This window comes from Leuciscus leuciscus, assembly GCF_965113295.1.
Source record: "Leuciscus leuciscus genome assembly, chromosome: 3".
Classification (NCBI taxonomy): domain Eukaryota; kingdom Metazoa; phylum Chordata; class Actinopteri; order Cypriniformes; family Leuciscidae; genus Leuciscus; species Leuciscus leuciscus.
The window spans coordinates 67,056,566-67,080,942 of NC_138727.1; the positions used below are offsets into that span (position 1 = coordinate 67,056,566).

General features: G+C 42.9%; 1 protein-coding gene and 1 long non-coding RNA gene across 5 annotated transcripts in view; one reads left to right on the plus strand and one right to left on the minus strand.

The window, feature by feature from the left end:
• The window catches only part of LOC309494163 (NACHT, LRR and PYD domains-containing protein 1 homolog), a 266,736-nt gene that overhangs the window by 150,919 nt on the left and 91,440 nt on the right, over positions 1 to 24,377 (plus strand). The window contains exons 10-11 of one of the 4 annotated variants that reach the window (XM_082163403.1): positions 13,986 to 14,159; positions 17,890 to 18,063. The exons of the other annotated variants lie outside the window; for them this stretch is intronic. Coding sequence (XP_082019529.1) covers positions 13,986 to 14,159; positions 17,890 to 18,063 — 348 coding nt within the window. The remainder of the gene's footprint in view (positions 1 to 13,985; positions 14,160 to 17,889; positions 18,064 to 24,377) is intronic. 4 annotated transcript variants of the gene reach the window in all.
• On the minus strand, positions 11,071 to 13,990 carry LOC309494183. Its single transcript, XR_014204248.1, has 2 exons — positions 13,539 to 13,990; positions 11,071 to 11,477 (listed from the first exon to the last, which is right to left on the minus strand). It is a non-coding gene; the product is annotated as an uncharacterized lncRNA (long non-coding RNA).

The following is a 24,377-nucleotide window of genomic DNA, read 5'->3' on the forward strand; positions in this document are numbered from 1 at the left end:
GACGGCCCGTGCCATCGGCCGCTCCATGGCTGGTTTGGTGTGCGTTGAGAGACACCTATGGTTAAATCTATCAGGGATGAAGGAGAAGGAAAAACATTTTCTCCTGGATTCCCCGATCTCGCCTTTTGGCCTTTTTGGTGGCGCGGTCGATACCGTTGTTGGAAGGTTTCAGGAGGTGAAAAAGCAGTCAGCAGCCTTCCAGCAATACCTCCCCCGTCGCTCCAGCTCCTCTAGGAAGGCTGCCTCTAAGGGGCAGCCTCAGCCGTCTGCCAGCTCCTCGCACCGTCGGGTGCAAAAGGAGAGTGTTGCCTCCCGCGCCCCTCCCGAGGGAGCCTGGCAAAGGAGGCGACGCTCTCGAGGTAAGCCTTCGGAGCCGAAGGTCGATCTAAGGACCGTCCTTCAGGCGAAGAAGGCTTCCTCTAAGCGGTCCTAGTTGCGACCGGACCGCTGAGAGCTGTCCCCCCCGGGATGGAGCGATCGAGGTCGCTTCCTTCCCGGAGCTCTCGGGGAATCAGTGCTGTGCTCCCGCCGTCCAGTACGTTTCGGGCCACACTGATTTCCCGCGTACGCACGCCGCTCCAGCCACCTCTAAAAAGACCTGTGGCTGGGCAGCGAACGCGTATGCACACCGAAAATCATTCTCGACTACTCCCTGCCGGTCAGCCGCTTCAGGGGGTCGGGAACGAGTCTCGGTTAATACCCGAGGCCAGCCTCGAGAGGCTGGTTCCCTTAGTAGATTATCTCGGCGCATGGTCATGCCTTCCGAATATATCTGCGTGGGCCCTGCGTACTGTAGAGCTGGGTTACAGGCTGCAGTTCAGCTCCCCTCCACCGAAGTTCAACGGGGTGGTCTGGACTGTGGTCGGCCCAGAGCAGGTTCGGGTTATGGAACAGGAAGTTCAGTCCCTGTTGGTAAAAGAGGCCATAGAACGTGTTCCTCTGCCACACAGGGAGTCCGGGTTCTACAGCCGGTACTTCATAGTTCCCAAGAAGGATGGGGGGTTGCGTCCAATAATAGATCTCAGGCACTTGAATCGTTCTCTGAGGAGATTCAGGTTCAAGATGCTCACAATTCCAGCCATCGTGAGTCAGATCCAGTTCGAGGACTGGTTCGTCACGATAGATCTGAAGGACGCATACTTCCATATCTCCATCCTTCCGTGTCACAGGAAGTTCCTGAGGTTCGCTTTCGGGGGCGAAGCGTACCAATATCGGGTTCTTCCCTTTGGCCTAGCTCTTTCCCCTCGCACCTTCACCAAGTGCATGGATGCAGCGCTGGCTCCGCTGAGACTCCAGGGCATTCGTGTACTCAATTACATCGACGACTGGCTAATATTAGCCAAGTCGTACGATATGGCAGTTCGACATCGAGATGTCGTTCTCGCTCATATCAGGTGCTTGGGGCTGAGACTCAACACGAAGAAAAGCGTGTTGACGCCCTCCCAGAGGACTACGTTCCTGGGAGTGGTATGGGACTCCACGACGATGCGGGCACAAATGTCTCCTGCTCGGGTGGGTTCCATACAGGCGTTGGTCTCCAGAGTGAAGCTAGGCCACAACCTCACTGTGAAGCAGTTTCAAATACTGCTGGGGCACATGGCAGCAGCGTCCAACATCATACCTTTTGGCCTGCTACACATGAGACCCCTACAGTGGTGGTTGAGAGCCAAGGGGTTTTCCCCGAGGGGAAATCCGTTCCGTATGATCAGAGTAACGCGCAGATGCCTTCGTTCTCTCGTCATATGGAGGAAACCTTGGTTCCTGTCCCAGGGACCAGTGCTGGGAGCATCTTGTTGCCGGAAAACCGTTTCAACAGATGCCTCCCTCACTGGTTGGGGCGCGGTCATGGACGGCCGCTTTGCGAGAGGTCTGTGGGAGACCCGGCATTCTTCCTGGCACATCAACTGCCTGGAAATGCTGGCGGTCTACAAAGCTCTGAGGAGCTTTTTCCCAGACCTCCGCGGCCACCATGTCCTGATACGCTCGGACAACACTTCTGTAGTCGCGTATCTGAATCATCAGGGGGGTCTGAGGTCGCGCCCTCTATGCAGACTGGCACACCAGATCCTTCTGTGGTCCCAGGGGAAACTGTCGTCTCTCAGAGCGATGTACGTCCCCGGGGACCAAAATCAGGGAGCAGACGTCCTGTCGAGGCGGGGGCTGAGGCCCGGGGAGTGGCGACTCCACCCAGAGGTGGTGGAAGCCATGTGCGTGAGATTCGGCCCAGTGGAAGTGGATCTGTTCGCGTCTCAAGAGACGTCCCACTGTCCACTGTGGTTCTCTCTCAGGCATCCAGCTCCGCTGGGGCTGGACGCCATGATGCAGACGTGGCCAAGGCTGCGTCTGTACGCATTTCCCCCGATCGTTCTGCTCCCGGGAGTCTTGGAGCGAGTCCGCCGGGAGGGGATCAGCCTACTTTTAGTAGCACCCCGCTGGCCGACCCGAGTATGGTTCTCGGACATTGTAGCACTGCTGGACGGCCTTCCGTGGCAGGTTCCTCTGAGGAGGGATCTGCTGTCGCAGGCAGGGGGCACAATATTTCACCCCCGGCCAGAGCTGTGGAACCTCTGGGTCTGGCCCCTGAGGGGGCTCGGTACCTAGAGGCTGGCCTGTCAGCAGATGTTGTCGAGACCCTACTCAGCTCCAGGGCTCCTTCTACCAGGAGACTGTACAGCCTGAAGTGGAATGTGTTTTCCACTTGGTGTAGAGAGCGTGAGGTGGACCCAGTTAACTGCCCAGTGGCTTCAGTGCTGGAGTTCCTCCAAGATCGTTTCTCCGCCGGTCTTACCCCGTCCACACTTAAGGTGTATGTGGCTGCCATTGCGGCTTTCCACTCGCCTATAGGTGATGGGCCTTTGGGGAAGCACCATCTGGTTGTACGTTTCCTCCGTGGGGCTCGGAGGATGAGGCCTGCGGCTCGCTCCAGAGTCCCAACCTGGGACCTGGCGGTGGTACTTGAAGGGTTGGCTGAGGCCCCCTTCGAGCCACTGGAGTCGGCTGAGGCAAAGAACCTGACCCTTAAGGTGGCCTTTCTCCTAGCTATCACTTCTCTGAGGAGAGTGGGGGATCTCCAGGCCTTGGCTATAACGCCAACTTGCCTGGAGTTTGCTCCTGGCGGAGTTAAGGCCATCTTACATCCTAGACCGGGCTATGTGCCCAAGGTGCCATCTAATGTGGCACGGTCAGTGGTTCTTCAGGCCTTCCATCCTCCACCTCACGTGACGGCGGAAGAGGGGAGACTTCACCTGCTCTGCCCAGTCAGAGCCCTGAGAGTGTACCTTGAGAGGTCTTCTCAGTGGAGGAAGTCAGACCAGTTGTTGGTGTGCTTTGGTTCACCCAAGAAAGGGCTGCCTGCATCCAAGCAGACAATCAGTAATTGGATTGTCCAGGCTATAGCCACGGCTTATCAGGTGCGCAATCTGCCTTCACCTATGGCCGTGAGGGCTCATTCTACCAGGAGCATGGCCTCCTCGGTAGCCCTCCTTTCTGGAGTCTCGCTTCAGGATATTTGCGAAGCGGCTGGGTGGGCCACTCCGCACACCTTCATACGGTTCTACAGTCTGCAACTCCCTGTGACGCCTGGCGCCAGAGTGCTCGCGTCCTAAGTGTGCCTGTTTTACAGCTTCATACTAGGGCGGGTGTGATTACGGTGTGGCATAGTGGGTATTACGTTCCCCAAAGTGTCGTCACGACGACGACGCAGTGCGAGTTCCCTCGAAGGGGAACGTCTCGGGTTACGACTGTAACCCTTGTTCCCCGAGAAGGGAACGAGACACTGCGTCTCGTCGCCACACCTATCACGGGCAGAGCGCGTGCTTCATCGCAAATAGCTAATGTGTGTGTGTGCCGGCGTCCCTTTGTATCTTCCGGGTATGCCGTCATCTACTACGTCATGACGCAGCACCAATCAGGATTGGACAGATTTCATTCATACTTCAGATGCGTTACGCTGAGGGCGTTCCCCAAAGTGTCGTCACGACGACGACGCAGTGTCTCGTTCCCTTCTCGGGGAACAAGGGTTACAGTCGTAACCCGAGACGTTTTTACTAGTGGTGGGCCGTTATCGGCGTTAACATGTAAGGAATAATTGATGACAGGCCGTTGAATTATTAGAAAAATAATGCACACCCGAGGTGGTAATGCGGTCACGACGCGAAGCGGAGTACTACAGCTCAGGGCTCGCAAAATCGCCTGCCCGACGTCCCGGGGCTATTGTGTTTTCTAGTCGGGCTACCAAAATGCATAACCGGCCTGCCCGACGGGCTATCTGAAATAGTGTTCGTTTCAGTCTTGTTATAATCAGATCCAGCACGCTCTTCAACTTCAATCCGCAGCGGCGCCGAGCAGAGCGCACGTCAGAAACAGAGGACGGTGTGTGTGTGTGTGTGTGTTCATCTGAGTCTCATTGGTCTGTCACTCATTGGTCTGTGGTGCTCGTCAATGTCAGAATATTTGAGATGACCAATCAAATCAAAGTAGGCGGGCTTTATGTTCACGAGCGACTCGACGCTTCAGTTCACGGTCAAGTGTGAGATAAGATGTAAGTAGCTAAACTAAACATTTCATATTTGACAGTTTTTTTAGGTTATGAATGTGAAACGAATGACAAAAATAATCAGGCAAATGAATATACTTTTGTCGAATTTCGCCATTTTGAACTGAAAATAGGCCTATGTAATGTGACTAATTAGTTTACTATCATTGTGAGGGGACATTAGCATTAACAAAGCCGTTTTCATCATAGGCACAAGATTAATAATGAATGTGTACAGAATTAATATACAATTTGTAGGTTTCAGTAAATGAAAACATTTCAGCTTTAGGTGGGGAAGAGACAGGGCAAGATGAGGAGACTGAGAGAAAGAAAGAGTGATGGATAAGAAGTGAGAGCAGGTATCATCTACTGCCTGCTGACATGGTTTTAAAGCTATTTCTTATCCTTTTTTGGCCTTCAAACGTCTTGAAATGGACATATCCGAGAAATAAAACATTTGAACCCCCTAATAACCTTAAATGTAGGACCTCTTTGATTATAAAGCCCTGTCTACGGCCCTGTATTAGGAATAAGATCAATAATGAATGTGTACATATTGTAAATGAATATAATAAAGGTAGTTAGGCTACCTAGCTTTCCTAGTAGCTTTCAGTAAATTAATACATCTGAGAAAATGATTCATAAATCAGCCTATCAGTTGACCCTGTTTACTTTCTTCACTGACAGACAAAAATGTAAAACCTCTATCAGTCAAAGCTCAGCTTTAGGAGGGGAAGAGACAGAGCAAGAGAAAAACTAAGAGAATAGGAGTGTGATGCTGATGAGGAGAGAAAAATAATCAGCTGCCCACTGACATGGTTTTAAAGCTATTGTTATCCAATTTTTTTGTTTTCAAAACATCTTAAAATGCACATATGTAGATCAGAGAAATAAGAATTTTCTCAGGGGTGCCCCCGAACCCCCCTAACTAGCATATCTCACACTCGGGACCTCAGTGATGAAAAAACCCTGCCATCTGCATGTTAATGAAACAAGTTAATAGTGAGTATTAGACCCTAAACTAAAACTAAAGAGTTAATTTATTTTTTATTTTTTATCATCGCCACAGACACAGACTGATTCATGATCCACACTGGTCACACACATTTCAGTTCAGTTAGAACCAGATGCATATTTGTTGATATTTGTGTTTTGAAAAAGTTTTTGATTCATTGTTTTGACTCCTAACCAATATTCTACATAAAAAATTGTAGTCTTTTTATATGGGCTAGTCAAATTAATTTCGGGCTACCAAAATCTGAAGAGTGCCTGCCCGAAGGGCTACCAGCGATTTAGAAATTTTGCGAGCCCTGCAGCTACCACACCTCGAAACATTGTTCAGATTCTGTATTTCAAGACGTTTGTAAAGTTTTTGTGATTAAAATGCTCTTGAATCTGTAGGACTACTTTCTTACGCATCTAATCCCATGCCTCCGTTGCTAATTCCAAAACGTCACTTTAGAGTTATTAACGGAGGTTTGAGCCACTGATAGCAGACTAATGCTGGCACACACGACTCTGGCACATTCTCTGACTGTTTTCATCGACTGCAGCAGATTATAAACACAGACTTTGAACACAGACTGAACGCGCTGAACACACGTTTGGACATGATCAGTCATCAGATTACATTGATAACCGGCCTTAAAGTGTGTCCTCGGCTTTATGCAGTTATTAGAGAGAGATGTTGCAATAATGAGACAGAAAAGCATGTGCGTCAATATTATTATGTATTTATTTATTCAATTCGTTTTAATTAATTTGTTCATTCTTTTTTTCCTATTATTGACAGATGACAGTAGACTAGCCAATTAAATGAAACAAAAAGCCTTTTAACAAGTAAGGCCTATCAATAATAATTTATTTGTTATATTATCTGCAATAAAAATCTGTGCTGCAGGACTATCCATTTATTTAGCCTATATTCAGTTTAATTTTCTATTGATTATAGATAGGAATATACTTTATTTATTAAAATGAAACTGCATGTTTCCATTGCTTGTGAAGCTAGACATTGAAAATTGCAGATCAAGCGCATGGGGCTAAATGCTTTTTCTTGTTATGAATTGTATCCTATTTTCCGTTATTACAGTTAACTAGGCGAAGTGATATGGAGCTGTAATGCGGTCGAGACCTGCCTGGAACTACTTTAGCCGTGCGTTTCCCTGAAAATAATGCACACCTTAGAACGTTCGTCAACCAATCAGATACAAGCATTCAACGGCCCTGTAGTATAAGCTGCGTTAGGCCATCCTTAAAAATATTCTTGTTTGCCGTAACCCGACCGACCCTGTCAATTTAGTACCGACCCAATTATTTATTTTTTTTCCCTTTCAGTCCGACCGACTTGCCGGTTGTAAACTTGCGTTAAGACCGACAGATTTTTTTTAACTCTTCAAACAACTAATACAAATGCAATAAAATAATATTAGTTATTAAGTATTGTGAATATAAATTGCCTAGACCTACATACAAACATAAGCTAAGTTCTTTCTTTTAAATAAAAACCCGTGGCGCGTCATCTATGATTATGTTTACACCATTGGTTAACCGTTAACGCATGTCACACTACTGCCTGCAAGCTAAGTTTGCTTCGTTTCATTCACTGTCAATGGTTCGCGCTTGGTAATGATGGCTGCGGCTTTACTCTAAAGATTATTTCATTTTTATATGTTGTTGAATATGGTTTATTAAAAAATAAACATGCGAGAGCGTGTTCTAGGCTATATGTCATGTTTTAGTCAGATATGACGACGCTACTGCAACACACTCGCCGCAGATGAGAAGCTGAGCATCAACGTGCAAACTATCGCAAATCAAAGTGAAAGTAAGTCGCTGACGCTTAACACACAATCATCATCATTAAATGTAAAGAAACGAAATGATCTTACCAGGGCTGTTTCCGCTTTCTCTTATTGCGGGCTTTGATTCAGAAATTTTAGCTGATGATAAATAAAATAATGTAGTCATAACTGTTGCTTTCGGTGACGTGCACTCCATTAAATCTACATATAGCGGTAATTGAAGATCGGATTTATATCCGCAAAAAAACCCCCACACATTTAGCCTATGTAACCAGGTGTAAATGGAATCGTTTTGATAAATCAGATTGCAATCCGATCTGAGAAAACGCATGAAGTGGCCTGGTGTAAACAGCCCTTAGACATAGGTGAAAAATGTCACCTAATGTCACCCGACCCTGATTTTTTTTTAAAAATGAAAAAATATATACTTTTTTATATCATTTTTTTGATATATATAAAAATATAGACCGACCTACTTTTTTTCTTTTTTTTTGCTGTTACTGCAAACCAAAATATTTTTAAGGATGGCCTTAACGTGAGACTCTTATCGGGCGGTAAAAAAAATATCGCCGTTAATCTATTCTCAAAGTTGTGTTGGGAGCTGGGTCTATACTACGCAAGCTATGATGACTTTCACCTTGATATTTTAGCGCGGATGTATAGCTGAATTGCACTGTAGGGGGCTTCGAACCTGTGTGTATGCCTACTGTGAAATGACCACATCAAACGTGACGTGCTAACATGGATGCAGCTATGAAGCCGCCGGGTTTGCTTCAGGGAAAATTTATTTCTCAGATTCTCAGATCGCTATTAAATTCCCGCTATATGCAGATTTAATGCACGTTACCGAAAGCAACAGATATGAGCTGCATTTTATTGATCATCAGCTAAAATTTCAAAATCAAAGACCGCAATAAGAGAGAGCGGCAACAGCCCTGGAAGATCATTTCGTTTCTCTACTTTTAATGATGATGATTGTGTGTTAAGCGTCTGTGACTTACTTTCACTTTGATTTGCGATAGTTTGCACGTTGGCTTGATGAATAGATACTCAGCTGCTCATCTGCAGTGATGCGTGTTCAGTAGCGTCGTCATATCTGGCTATAACATTACATATAGCCTATAACACGCTCTCACACGTTTTTTTTTTTTTTTAGCATTTTTGGGAGAAGTACAATTTACATATGTGGTTTCAACAACCAGATGCATTTACACTTGTCCAGATGGTCTGGAGTGCGGCCCAGACCTCCTCCTGAAGTGGTGTGAGCGATCGGATTCAAATCTGTCTCGAATGCGTTTCGGAGGGCATTTACACCTGGTCTCTTCACGATCTGAGAAAACGCATGAAGTGGCCCGGTGTAAACAGCCTTTTAGTCGTTATTTGGGTAGCACATATTCTTAATGCCTTCGGCAGAATTCAAATGAGGCATTTTAATCAAGATTAATCTAGATTAATTCCAAGATTACAGTGAGATTAATCTAGATTAAAAAAATGAATCTATGCCCACTACTAGTTTTTACATTATTATTATATTCCCTGAGGTTCACTTATACTAGGGGAGCCAAACTCAGTTCCCTAGAGCACAGGTTTCTAAACTCTGGGTCGCCAGGATGATTTGAGGAGAATGCAGTTACATTTAAAATTAAAATAATAATTTGTTTTCATAAAGTCATAGTCTATAGGGCTGTATAAAAGGAATAAATATGCTAAATATATTTGACTTAAATAATTAACAGATTAACAAAAGAAAAGGAAAGCTGTGTGACAGTATTCTGCTGAGTTTGGTTTATTTCTGTGAAGCGCTCCACAAACTAGTTGACGGAAAGGAAACCGAGACGACAGAAAACACATCCTGTTTGTTTATTTTACAAAGCCACAGTGTTCTGGTTTATTGTGAGTGTACACAAATTAATTTAAATACTTAATAGCAGTTTTGAATAGAGATGCGCTGATCCGATACTCACTATCAGTATCCAAATCTGATATTGTGCGTATACTATTCTGTGTTATTGTTAAGCCTCACAAAAGCCACAAAAACATTGTAAAGAACCGTCAACTTTTCGTGCACTATATTATAAGTGTTCTAAAGCCACTCCACAGTTTAATGTGATAAAGTGATTTAATGATTAATATTGAAGTCGTTAAACTCAAGTAAGTGCTTCCCTCCGCTGCGGCTGTCAGTCATTCTCCATCCAGCACTCAAACAGCGCGCCGCGTTCGGCTACGGCAGTCAACATGATGAAACTCTCTCCAAGATGATCAATGTCACTATTGTTACACGGGATACGCATAAGCGCTTTTTGCCGCTCTGTATTGGAGCCTTTCATATTATAATACTTTTGTGCAATGAAAGATTATTAATAGATTTTACTTTTATTAGACTTGTAAAATGAGTTTAACAGACTGGTAATGTCAACAAATTCAACATATTGTTAAGCAATTTTTGCAAAAAAAAAAAAATAATTTTTCTGAAGGAAAATAAAAATTTCTGCATGATTCTCTAGAATAATTTGGGACCTCTCCTAGCATATTGTGTCTCCAGCAGTGGAGAATACCCTCTCAGAAGGGGAAGAATATGCTTGAATGTAAGATGTGTGTAGAACAGATTATTTTTAAAATCGTTTTGAATGATTGATTCATAAAGACTTTACTTGTTTCATTACTGGATGAATTAGCGCTCTAGCAGTTAATAAACAGAACTGCATGCGTCTTGCGGAAGAACATTGTAGCCGGAGCTACTTCTCTCTATTTATGTCTATGACGAGTCACGCAGGTACTGGGCTACTCCGCAGCGGCTGCGATCCGCCAGTCTAAAGTACAGTCCTAGTAAAAACGCTTATTGCAGGCTTAACGTAGTAATTCTGGATAAGACAAAAACACGGTTTGAAAAAAAGGCTTTCATGATGCACTCGCTCATTGTATACATTTTGTAAATTCTGAACACAAAAAAGTTACGGACTGTGTCTTTATGAATGTTTTGAAGCATCAGATGTAATCGATACACTCGTTATTTGAAGGCAGCGACTTTCAAAAGGTGATTTACTCTATTTTGGTTACTACCGTAGACATCAGTTTATACTCGAATTATAAACTTTTAGTACTTCTGTGATCATTTGAATATTTGTAACAGAAATATCAATAGGCTACTGTGTGATTGTAAAGCTGTTTCATATTGACAACTGCTCTCTCTGGGTCAACAACAGCGCAAACAGATTTGAATGTTCAGGGAGGTTTTTGTAATTTAGGAATAAGATCGCGTGGGTGTTTGAATCGAGATCTTTTAAAGATTAACTTAATCGTGCAGCTCTACGCTCGCTCTCTCTCTCTGCGTTGATACCTGACGCAAAACGTATTTGAGTAGCGCGAGGGCTTTTCAGTGCATTCATTACTATTTTAATATGAGGTGAGACGTCGCTATTAAAGGATAAGCTCCCAGCACTTCGCCCACACAGCGCACCAGAACCGGTTTCGGAACCGAAACTTAGGAATTTCGCACGGTTCCAGTATTTTTTCAAAAACACTACCGGTTCTGGATAAGAACCGGTTCTCGGTTCCCAACCCTAATCTTTGCACAAGTTTCTTTGCAAACTCTCTCTGAAAAACTCAAAAACTATTTGTTGATGTGAATGTATTTGCCCATGTGACGTCACAAAACCAACAATATTCTAACAAGCCATTTTTGGAGCTTGGTTGAACACATTTTTTTTTTTGTCTTTTTTTTTTTTTTTTAGGACGTTTTAAGCTGTGAAACTTGCCGGATGTTTTAATGGTACAAAGACCTCTTATGTCAAAAGAATTTAGTAATTTGAATACAAAATTAAATGTTAAAAAAGAGCAAGCGCTTGTGGAAAGGAGATAGCGGTGTGAACTGCGCTCTCCATGATGACGAGGAAGTATCAGCAAAGAATTAATTGATTTCTAGCCCTTGCATTAGCTTTACTACTAGATAGATATATTTATGGAGATGAGAAATAAAAAGCCGTCATTATGTCATTAATATCAGTCCGTCAGTAAAGCAGTTCTAGGCTTATTCTTGGCTGGATAACTCCTAAGGGTTTAAAAAGCCCTCTTAAAATTAAATATGAACGCAGTTTTGGATTAAATAAAAGTACAGTCAAGTCAAATAAAACACGTTTTATCTCCTGTATAGTTTGGTAACACTAGTCAAGTCAAGTCAAGTCTATTTGTATAGCGCTTTTCACAATACAGATTGTATCAAAGCAGCTTCACAGTATTAAATTAAAATATTTTTTTTATTTTATATATAAGTTTGTTTCTAGTGGAATTTATTGATTGATAAAATCAAATTAAATATCCCCAGAATATCCCCAACTGAGCAAGCCAAGGGCAACAGTGGCAAGGAACCGAAAAACTCCATCAAGTGACCTAATGGTGTCCTAAAACTCCAGGTTTGGGGGGGGGGGTGTCTGGGGGTGCAAGATTTTTATTTATTTTTTATAACCCCTTAAACCATGACTTCTGGCAAGTTTTGTGGATAGAAATGGACATTTTGAGACCTACAAATTTGACATACCATGACTGGTCACAAACAGGATTAGGACAGGATTATTCATGTTTTTCTTTTGTGTTAATTTTCAGATGTAAGGTAGAAATTTATAGTGGAAAAATGAAACTCTTTCCTCCCTCATCTGCACTACTGATCTTTTTTTTTGTAACACACTTTCGCACTTAGATACATCATCATGTAACCAGTACTTTCATTTATTTTATCCTGTAGATATTTTGAACATTAAAATCCAAATGAAACTTTTCATTAGTTTAAAAGGTGACTAGCTTAGCCTATTTTACTTCACTAACCTCCAGGGACGTGCAAAGAGTTAATCAGGGGCAGGGGCTCAAATGTAAGAAAGACAATTTGCTGTGATTAATCTTGTAATCATCAATATTTAAATATAGAATCACTAATTAAATTAAACAACACACAAAAAAGGGGGAAAAAAGAAAAATGTCCACACAAATTGGACAGAAAATAGCCCTATATTAAAATATAAAACATCAATATATTATTCTTCATTCAGTTCTATGCAACATACTCAGATTTAATTTAACAGATTTATTTTTTGATTAATTGTCAAAATAAAGTATAGTCATACAAAGCTCTTATTACCAGAGCATGTGATCAGAGCAGGTCATTTTACCATTGTTGCCCCCATTGCTATACCAGCTCAGCAAACAGAAGTCTACTGAGATATTTCACGTTATTTGAGCGGACTTTGCTTTTCCAGTGCGTGATCGGTAGCCAACATGATTGGAGCGTTTGGGCCGTTAAGGAGCAGAACGTTCTGCGCAGCGCAAACACAGAGCGGAGAGCGCAGTGAGCCGACACACACTCACACACACACACACACACACACACACACACAGAACGGAGAGCGCGGCGCAAACACGGAGCGGAAAAGAGCCGCACGTGAAGTTACGAAACAAGCTGCGTGAGAATGAAACCTGATCGCCGAACACGGAAGGGCGGGACGGCATATTTTCCATAGACAGTAAAAAAATGGACACAGCGACCCCATAGACTTAAACGGAGAAAAGTTTGTACCGCTTCTCCTTTCCACAAACGCTTGCTCACTCTCCAGTGGCGTCTGTCGTGGTGTCGTTGTGTCTGTCGCCGCGTCGCTTTTATTATGAGTGCGCTTTCCGCGCGCCCACATTTGAAATATTTGCATGTGAACGGCCCCTTATGACAACGTGTGTAAGTGAATGTCGTGATATTACTGATCATGTGAAGATTTTGCAGCGGCGCTGTTTAATACATTGTAGGGGAAACACTGATGATAAAATCGGTGTTATATGATCATATTTTCTTGATCTAGTAAGAACTCTAGCGGCTACAATACACTACAATAAGATACCATTCATTAACATTACTTAATGCGTTATCTAACATCAACACATTGAGTGAACAATATATTTTTTCAACATTAATTAATGTTTGTGAATGTTATTTAATACAAACACTTGATTGGTCATGTTTGTTCACTTCATTCATTGTGCATTAAATAATCTTAACTTTTGATTTTAAAAATGTATTTTTAAATTAACCCCAAGGAGAATAATTGCGACAGTAGATAACTTGTTTATTGTTAAGTCATTTTATCTAATGTTATCTAACAAATATAATCTTATTGTAAAGTGTTTTTAATACTACAGTTTCCATATTTGTAACCGTGATATACACTTTAATATATGTAAATTTAATCTAAATTAAGCTTTGGTACCGAAATTGGTACAGAGAACCGTGGATTTTCACTGGTATTGGTACCGAATACTGAAATGTTGGTACCGTGACAACACTAGTCCCCAATTAAGCAAGCCAAACGCCAATGGCAACAAAGGTGAAAAAAGGCGACAGTGGCAAGAAACCAAAACTCCATCAGGGCCGAATGGAGAAGAAAACCTTGAGAGAAACCAGGCTCAGTCGGGGGGGCAGTTCTCCTCCAGCCAGCGAACGAACAGTGTATGATTATGATTCAGGCAGCATTATAGGTCAGAAGTCAGATGGATCTGGATATTATTCTGATTGTTCCAATCTAATCTGAGATAAGATTATCTATGAGAGATAATTTACAGTCTGCCGTTCATAATGTCGATGTGTGTGTGTGTGTGTGTGTGTGTGTATGTAGGTTGTCTGGCTGTATGGTGACAGAGGAAGGCTGTGGTTATGTGTGTTCAGCTCTGAGCTCAAACCCCTCACACCTGAGAGAGCTGGACCTGAGTAACAATGTCCTGCAGGATTCAGGAGTGAAGATTATTTCTGAAGGACTGAAGAGGCCACACTGTCAGCTGCAGATTCTGAGGTATTTAAGAATATATAAGAGATTTACCACACCAACACAGAAAAGAATACAAAGGGAAAAGGGAATCTAACCATTATAATATTTTTGTGGAGTGTCAGAAATTAACCCAGTTTTGGCAAGGGATTGAAGGAAATTTGAAAGCTGTTTTTGAGGTGACGATTCCTTGTAATTGTGAATGTTTACATCTGGCTAATATTTCTTTTGATGGGTGGAATAACATCGATAAGAAACTGATGTTAATTCTTCTGGCAGCCAGTAAAAAAGTAATTACAAAGAAATGGCTAAAACCAGAGCCACTTACAGTTGATGATTGGATTGACATATTACACTATATATATATATTAGGGCTGTCAGTTAAACGCGTTATTAACGGCGTTAACGCAAACCCATTTTAACGGCGTCAATTTTTTTATCGCGCGATTAACGCCTAACAAACTTTGTAGTTTTTTTTCACATGCTTTTGCAACAACTAGTAACGTTAGTAAAACTACAACACCACCGGATCTAGCTAGACCGAAAACAAAACAACAGGCACGCCGCACACACTTGTTTGGGCTTGCGAGCCGGCCGGACGAGAAGCCGCGTCTAGGACAACTTGTATCGCACATCGGACGCGCACTTTCTCAGTTTATGGCCAGCAATAAAAACGCCGAATGGCACCGCCGGTGTGGTGTACACTCATAGAGAATAATGTGTTCGAATTTTAAATACGACGCGCTGCGCTTCGCTTCTCGTCCATTGTGCGCCTTTAACATTACGTTTTGAGTGGATGAATGATGAGCGCGAGACGCCGAAATGGATGCCAATAAGATTCTGAATGGAAAGTTTGATTTTAAAAAAGTGGCCAAATGGTTCAATTGACAAGACCAAAGTGATCTGTGTGTTTTGTCGTTGTGAACTGAGCTATCATCGCAGGCTTCGCAGCACGTCCAGTCTGAAATACCATTTGTTGGCCAAGCATACACAGCTGATGCGAATTCTCCGCCCCTCGTCAATATTAGGACCTCGTCAGTATTTCTTTCACCATTTTATTGATGGACAGTGTTACATTGTGTGAGAGATTATTTGCTCCAAGTGAGAATGTTAGTGTCAAATTGAACACTACAGTATATGCCAATGTTGTTTTCAATAAAAAAACATTTGCACAAAGCAAGCCGATCTACTTTTCCATGTTGATAAGAGCATTAAAATGAGAAAAAAATAATGGGACAAAAAGAAATCAAGAGACATTTAGAATAGATAAAAATGTGCGATTAATCGCGAGTTAACTATGACATTAATGCGATTAATCGCGATTAAATATTTTAATCGTTTGACAGCACTAATATATATATATATATATATACATATATGTGACCCGTCACGGAAACCAGAGACACAAGTCGGCAGCACAACTTTCGAGCAAAATGAGAAAGAAGCGTTTTTTTTTTTCAAAATTGGTGATTTTCGTTTTTTTGCAGAATCTGTTAGTTGAGATCACGAAGAAGCTTCTCCATGTTTGAGATAGCAGTATTGGTATATTTAAAAGCGTACATTTTGAGTTTGAAATCGGCTTGTTTTTCGGAGATTCTAGCACGCAGTAGGGGCGTGTCATTGTCGGTGTGTATTTCCATACTGAATAAGCCGGCGTGGCTACTTATTATGCAGCGCTCTGGTCGGCTCTATCTGATTTCAAAATTCAATGAAGATGGACGCCAATAACATTACGATGTCCAGCAATCGATTTAAATAGTAGGTTACATGGGGTTTAATTTGTCGTGTAATGAGATGTAGCCTAATACAATGTTGTCAGTGCCAATACATAGATCCGCCGATGGAACTAACGTGTATTGTAATGGTACAGTGGTAGAGCTTTGGCCAGCCGTTTCAGAGGTTATGAGTTCGATTCCGCCCTCGTGTAGGTTTTTTTTTTTCTCGTATAGTTTTTTTCTCTCATCAAAACGATTATGTTCATCAGTGGTTGTATATCAAGCAGGGAGACGCAAACGTTTGAATTATTTTGTGATTTCAACAGAACGAATAGAGAGTTTCCACAACGGATTGAAGCGCGCGTCGGGTGAAGACAGTGCGGTGTGTGCGTGAGCCACACGAGAAAACACTGTATCTGATTCTGCGCCACTGATCACAGCGGCAACGAGCACTTTGATCACTTGATTTAAAAAAACACATTTCAGCGCTTTTTGTTTCATGTTGCACGAGTAGGCTACACCGAAGAAAATTCCTAGTCTGTGAAACCTTTCATTGACAATGGCAATAAAATCTATTCTGATTCTGATTCATAGCCTACTCATACCATATACATATATATATATGTCACATAGCACATCCTGTTTTTGATTTGAACATTGTCTAGAGTTTATCTTATTTTTTATTCAGTGTACACAAAAGTTGCCTATACAGTTTTATCGGTAGATGCTAAGAGACATTTATTTATATATTACCTGTTTGCAACCTTTTTTTTTTCTTTGATGGCACATTTTCCTGACCTTTCTGCTCCCCCCTGTACTTTACAGCTTTACAGGGGGGAGCTTTACAGGAGGTATGGCTTATCTAAATGAGATGTAAATGAGCCTCTATTGTCACTCCCAGCAGGAGAGAGAGGTGAGAACTGCACAATCTTCAGAGGCTGTTTTCTCCCCTTTGAGCTTTTTTGAGTGTCTACCTTCAAATGGCCACAACTTCTCCAAATATTATCAGATTTCCATGTGTTACACATCGTTGGAAAGCTTGGAGACTACACTTTCAAAATGCCCCAGAACCGACTTGTGTCCCTACTTTCCGTGATCGGTCACATATATATGCGTGTGATGGAAAAGATTTCCTTTTCCTTGAGAGCCCAGATAGAATACATTTGTTCAATATGGTAAAAAATTACATTTTTTGTCTGTAAGGTAATGTTTTTTTTATAATTATAAGTAATAGCTCCCCTTGTTCTTGTGTAAAACACAAAACATCTGTATAAGCTTGAGTATTTCATTTCCATGACCATTGGTAGACATGAAGGGTTATAATGCTGTCTCTGTATTGACGTATATGTTTTTGTTTTATTGTAAAGAAGCATTTCTGCTTTGATAAATGTATATATTTGTCCGCTGAAATTGAAAAAAGAACATATAAGAGATTATTTACAATGTGGGATTACAAATTTAAGAATATGTTTAAGATCTGCTGATCCTACTTCCTTACATAACATCACATGAAAAACTAAGGTGAACTACACTGTATTGGGCATTCAAGGTGAACATGATGGCATCAATTTACTGATTAGAAGTCAGCTGTCTAAACATTGTAATAGTCAGGGGTTTTGTTAGTCTTTGATCTTCCAACTAAGAGTTGAACTGTGTGTGAATGTTTACCTAGTCTTAGTTCCCGTGACCATTTGTGTTTATACCATTTGGGGAAGTCAGTTGGGGGTAATTGCCTCTATTGTCTTTAGATGATTAGATTTAGTGATCATCTCTAAGGCTGTGTGTAAGGTCAGCACCTTTAAGGACAGCCCACTGAAATGCCTATAAGACAATATGTAAAGTTACATTAGTCAGACTAGTTGGAAGACCTGCAGCACGCTCAATAAAGAATAACTTCTACTTGAACGAGATCCCAAACGTCTCCTGGTTTTGCTTCGATGAAGGAATAAAAGTTTTCAACAACAGTCTGCCAGTCATGTGAGTTTTTTGTTGATGATCTGACTGTGTGTGTCTGAAGATGGTCTGACTGTGTGTGTGTGTAGGTTGTCTTGCTGTATGGTGACAGAGGAAGGCTGTGGTTATGTGTCTTCAGCTCTGAGTTCAAACCCCTCACACCTGAGAGAGCTGGACCTGACGAACAATGACCTGCAGGATTCAGGAGTGAAGATTATTTCTGAAGGACTGAAGAGCCCACACTGTAAGCTGCAGATTCTGAGGTATTTAATAATATATAAGAGATTATTTACAGTCTGCTGGTCATAATGTTGATGTGTGTCTGAAGATGGTCTGACTGTGTGTCTGTAGGTTGTCTGGCTGTATGGTGACAGAGGAAGGCTGTGGTTATGTGTGTTCAGCTCTGAGTTTAAACCCATCACACCTGAGAGAGCTGGACCTGAGCTACAATCACCCAGGAGTCAAGCTGCTCTCTGGCAAACTGAACGATCCAAACTGCTCATTGCAGATACTCAAGTATGTGGGACAAGCAAGCCTCATTTACACTGCAGGTCCTGATGCCCAAATCTGATTTGTTGCCTATATGACCGTCCGTTTACACGTTCTTGCCCCATATCCGATTCATGTGTTTACATTTGACATACTATCTGAAACGTTGCGCATGCTTAAAGGGGGTTCTTGCACAGATGGACAAACATGAAATGTGCTTGATGCTAGCTTTGCAATATACCGTATTTTCCGGACTATAAGTCGCACTTTTTTTAATAGTTTGGCTGGTCCTGTGACTTATAGTCAGGTGCGACTTGTATATCAAAATTAAGTCATACTGACTGACATGAACCAAGAGAAAACATTACCGTCTACAGCCGCGAGAGTACAGATGCTGCTTCTGTAGCCTAGCCCTGACAAAATTACTGAAAACAACTGAAAAACTGTTAACTGAAACATTAACCTAAAGACAACTGAGAAAGACTGAACACAAACAAAATGCCCCCAAAAAGAAAAAAATCTCCATGTTTTCGGTGCTGATGCGATGGTGACGCTTTCATGTAACATGTAAGGGTGGCTCTGCCAATAAAGCTCCTAAAAGCTGTCACAAAGAACCGGCAAAAGTAATGATTATGAATATGTCAAATATAGCAAGGAGACATTTTAATTGTTTATTAATAAACAAGTGTTTTCTGTGTCAGTGTCGGCTGCAAAGATGAAGTTGACGATGCTGACTCGTGATCTTCGCAGTAGTGAAGGCGCCAGAGAGAAATACACATTTCATACAGATTACATAAGCAGAGAGCAGAGCAGTCTTATTTCTTTTTTTTTTAATTGTTCTGTTTAAAAGTAGACATTTCAAGCTTTCTATATATGTCTCAGGTCTGTGAGGCAAGTAGGCCACCGTATATGCTGAGTTTCGGTTCATTTATGAGATGAGCTCCAGTTCACGTGCCAGCGCCTCCGTGTCGGGATTATCTATTGTCTACTATATTTACTATATTTATTAAATCCAGGCAATTGGTTGATGAAACAGATCAAAATTAAGATACAATTAATACAAAACGAAATTTAATTCAGCATACCATTGGCTAACATGTAATTTTGCTGTATTCATCACAGACTCTGCTACAATAATATGTGAGCAAAATGGATGTACATGTTTGCATTTTATAGAAAAAAATATTATGCCTGGTTAGTACGTTTTGGGAAAAGCATTGTTACCGCAATAAGGCCATTTAACACACACTGAATAGCTGTCCACGAGACTTTTGAATGACTATTCTTGTAGGCTAGAATTTTTTCTACAAAATGATGTGGAAATCATTCTGATCACTCTTTCACAAACAGCAATATAATGATTTTAATTTTGCATGTCAGTTTTTGTGTCAGCACTGCTGTATGCGTGGGCCATGAATATTAATGTGATTCACACCAGGGGTGTGACTAAAGACACTCCCCCAATGGCTAATGGCCCATCAAGGTGCTGTGAGGCAGCCTGAACAAAGAATGAGGAACTGATGAATGATTCACTGATGAATAATTACAAAAAGAACAGCATTTATTCAAAATAGAAATCTTTCCCAACAATGGAGAAGAAAGAAAGAAAAAGAGACCAAACTTTTTTTTTTGTATAAAAAATAAATAAAAATTATTCAAAGAATCCTGAAAAAAACTATGACAGGTTATAAAAAAATATATTAAACAGCACAACGGTTTCCAACATTGATTTAAAAAAATAAAATACCTGTGTGTGCTTTGCATGCCACCATTCTTTCATCCACAGCTAAGTTTCTTTTAGGATGATAGATGGCTTTACAAGCATGACGAATAGTGTCCATGAGAGGTTTGACCCTGAAAAGACGGTCATGTTCAGCTGTGCCCCTCTTTCTGTCATTATCCATCTGGGTGACTTGTGCACATTCCATGAAATGGTGCGGTATCTGTCCCGGGACATAACTGTAGCTGGAAACGGTACGGAGAAAAAAAATTTTTGAATAGACTCATGGGCGAATGTGAGTCACAGAGCTCAGTTGTGGTCCAGTTTCCCGTGCAGGACGGAGTCGCACAGTCTGTGGAACCATGTCAACATCAGTCTCTGTTTTCCATGCCAGAGTGGACTGCCTGTTGCTTGCCTGCTGGTTAGCCTTCGCTCTCTTCAGGACAGGTGCTTGGACATGTTCATTGTCACATCTGTAAAAAAAAAACACACAAAAAAAAAACATGTGAGCACGCAGATAACACAATTAAAGAAATCACTAATGGCCATGGATAAAAAAAGACAACGGTTTGTGTCATTTCACACAAGAATAGGCAGGCTACTTTTATATTATGATGATGTAAACACAATTAGGCTACATTTCATCTGTAAAATATTACGTCTATGCACTTACTCAGTATGATTCTCCATCGCACTGAGAACTGAAGAACACCTGCGTGCCCCTCAGCGGTGCTGGAGAAGGAGAGCTTGATGCAGACACATTCCTAAACAACAACAACAAAATACAACTGTTAGCATACATTATTCAAAGTAAACTGATGAGCAATTGATGTTTATGGACGCACAATGTTGATTGATGATGGGCCATAGGACGGAGAAATATCTATTGATGGGCCATAGACCGCGTCACCGCGAGTGTCTGTTGATGGGCCATAAAGACCGCACGCATTTAGTGACGCACGCAATGAACAGATCGTTCGCGAACGACACATCACTACATTTCAAACATTTACATTTACATTTACATTTACATTTAGTCATTTAGCAGACGCTTTTATCCAAAGCGACTTACAAATCAGGACTAAATTAAGCGAGTCATCATGAAGAGGCAAAAGACAACAACAACGCAAGAAGTGTTCAGAATACGAAGTTCAGGCATTATTCAGAGTAGCATAAGCATGATAAGTGGGATTTTAAGGGAAAGGTTTTTATTTATTTTTAAAAAAAAAATTTTTTTATGAGTTTAGGTGCTCATGGAAGAGATGGGTTTTTTGAATGTTGTCAGGGATTCAGCATTCCGGATGAGGGTGGGGAGAGTGTTCCACCAGCATGGAACTGTGAATGAGAATGATCTGGAAAGTGATTTTGTGGCTTTCTGTGATGGAACCACGAGACGTCGCTCGTTGATTGATCGTAGGCGTCTGGTGGGGATGTAGGCTCGTAGGAGTGAGTGAAGGTAGGAGGGAGCTGAGCGTGTGATAGATCTGTAAGCAAGCGTCAATGCCTTGAACTTGATGCGAGCAGCGAGAGGTAGCCAGTGCAGAGAGATTAACAGAGGAGTGACGTGGGCCCTCTTGGGCTCGTTGAAGACAAGACGAGCTGCAGCATTCTGGATCATCTGAAGAGGTTTGGTAGCACATGCTGGAAGTCCGGCCAGAAGAGCATTGCAGTAGTCAAGCCTAGAAATGACCAGGGCCTGGACGAGGAGTTGTGTTGCATGCTCAGTTAGGAAAGGCCTGATCTTCCTGATGTTGTGCAGCGCAAACCTGCATGATCGAGCTGTCTTTGAAATGTGATCTGTGAAGGTCAGCTGGTCATCAAACGTTACTCCCAGATTTCTGACCGACCTTGATGGGGTGATTGATGATGAATCAAGCTGGATGGTGAAGTCGTGCTGTAGAGACGGATTGGCAGGGAGGACGAGCAGCTCAGTCTTTGCCAGGTTGAGCTGCAGGTGATGTTCCTTCATCCATGTGGAGATGTCTGCCAGACAGCTCGAGACCCGTGCAGCTACTGTGGGATCATCTGGTCGAAATGAGAGGAAGAGTTGTGTGTCATCAGCATAGCAGTGGTAGGAAAAACCGTGTGCCTGTATGATGTGTCCCAGTGATGTAGTGTAGATGGAGAAGAGGAGGGGACCAAGAACTGAACCCTGGGGAACCCCTGTGGTCAGTTGATGTGCTCTGGATACCTCGCCTCTCCATGCGACTTTGAAGGACCTACCTGTGAGATAGGATTCAAACCAGTCGAGTGAAGTTCCTGTGATGCCCAGTGATGAGAGGCTGGACATAAGGATCTGATGGTTCACGGTGTCGAAGGCAGCAGACAGATCAAGGAGAATGAGGAGTGAAGATTTGGAAGCAGCTTTTGCAATCCGTAGGGCTTCTGTGACCGACAGTAATGCAGTCTCAGTTGAATGCCCTTTCTTGAAGCCAGATTGGTTGACATCCAGCTGGTTGTTTAGAGACAAGAAGGATGTTACTTGGTTGAAAACAGCTCTTTCAAGTGTTTTTGCAATGAATGGTAGGAGAGAGATGGGTCTGTAATTCTCTACAAAAGATGTGTTTAGCGTTGGTTTTTTAAGCAGTGGAGTGACCCGAGCCTGCTTGAATGCTGTAGGGAAGGTGCCAGTATGGAGGGATGAGTTGATGATGTGTGTGAGTGCTGGTAGAAGTGTGGGAGAGATGGCTTGTAGAAGGTGTGAGGGGATGGGGTCTAGAGGGCAGGTGGTAGGGTGACTGGAGAGGAGAAGTGTAGATACTTCTTCCTCTGTTAGCGGCGAAAAGGAGGACAGAGGGGTATTGGCTGTGGAAGGGGTCGGTCTGGGTTCCTGTGTGTGTGGAGCTGAGAATTGACTGCTGATAGTTGTTGTTTTGTTGGTGAAGAAGTTTGCAAAATCATCGGCAGTTAAGGAGGAGGAGGGTGGTGGTGGAGGTGGACAGAGGAGTGAGTTGAATGTCTTGAAGAGTAGTCGTGCGTTGGAGGAGCTGTTGATCTTGTTGTGGAAATATGAAGATTTTGCAGCATGAACATCAGCAGAAAAGGACGAGAGGAGAGATTTATACATACTCAGGTCAGATGAGTCTTTTGATTTGCGCCATTTCCTCTCTGCTGCCCTGAGTTCGGTCCGGTGTTCACGAAGAACCTCAGATAGCCAGGGGTTAGAAGGAGTAGCGCGTGCTGGCCTGGAGGAGAGAGGGCAGATTTTGTCTAGAGTAGAGGTTAGTGTGGAGCATAGGGTATCCGTTGCAGAATTCACATCCAGAGATGAGAATTGTGAGGGTGGGGGAAGAGAAGATGACACGGCAGAGGAGAGATGGGAGGGGGAAAGTGAGCGTAGGTTTCGCCTGAGGGTGACTGGTGGTGGGGTTGGTGGCGCAGGGGTAGCGAGTTGAAGACTGAAGGTGATGAGGAAATGATCTGAAACATGGAGAGGCCTCACCAAAATGTTGTCTGTGATGCAGTTGCGTGTGTAAACCAGGTCCAGTTGGTTGCCTGATTTGTGAGTACCTGTGGTGATGTGTCGTTTGAGATCGAAGGAGGCTAGTAGAGAGGTGAAGTCTGTTGCATGTGGTTTTTCGAGATGAATGTTGAAGTCACCGAAGACTAGAAGTGGGGTGCCGTCCTCAGGGAAAGAGGACAGCAGCACATCCAGCTCCTCTACGAAGTTACCCAGCTGACCTGGGGGGCGATAAATTACTACAATATGGATCTTACTGGGAGTTGTAAGTGTGATAGCATGATATTCAAATGAATTGTTGTTGCATAGAGAAGAGAGCGCTGAGTATTTCCAATTGTTGGAAACGAGAAGCCCTGTCCCGCCACCCCTCCCAGACTGGCGAGGGGAGTGAGAAAAGGAGAAATTGCTAGAGAGAGCAGCGGGGGTTGCTGAGTCTTCAGGACGAATCCAGGTCTCAGTCAAGCCCAGGATACTGAGAGTAGAATGAGATGCAAAGGCTGGAATGAAGTCAGCTTTGTTGACTGCTGACTGACAATTCCATAGACCCACGGAAAGAGAGAGAGGAGTGTGTGAGGATGAGAGAATGGGACGCAGATTAGCAGTATCGCGCTGCCTTGTGCGCGTGATGAAAGGGCGTTGTCGAACGATAACAGGAATGTGTTGAAAACACAGGCTGATTCGGGAGAAAGATAAGATAAGAAGTGGAAAGGGAAAAGGCGAATTTTAAGTGCCTTTCTGGTGTCCCTGCTCGGTGGAGTCGCGCAGGTAGAGTCGATGGTCTTTACCCGAGTCGGTCTTCACACGAGGAGGCTGAACACGAGAGCTGAACGCTTCCGCTGACGCTTCCGCGACAGCGCGCAAAATACACAGATATACAGAAAAATGCTTTCACCGCTTGAGTGAGTACA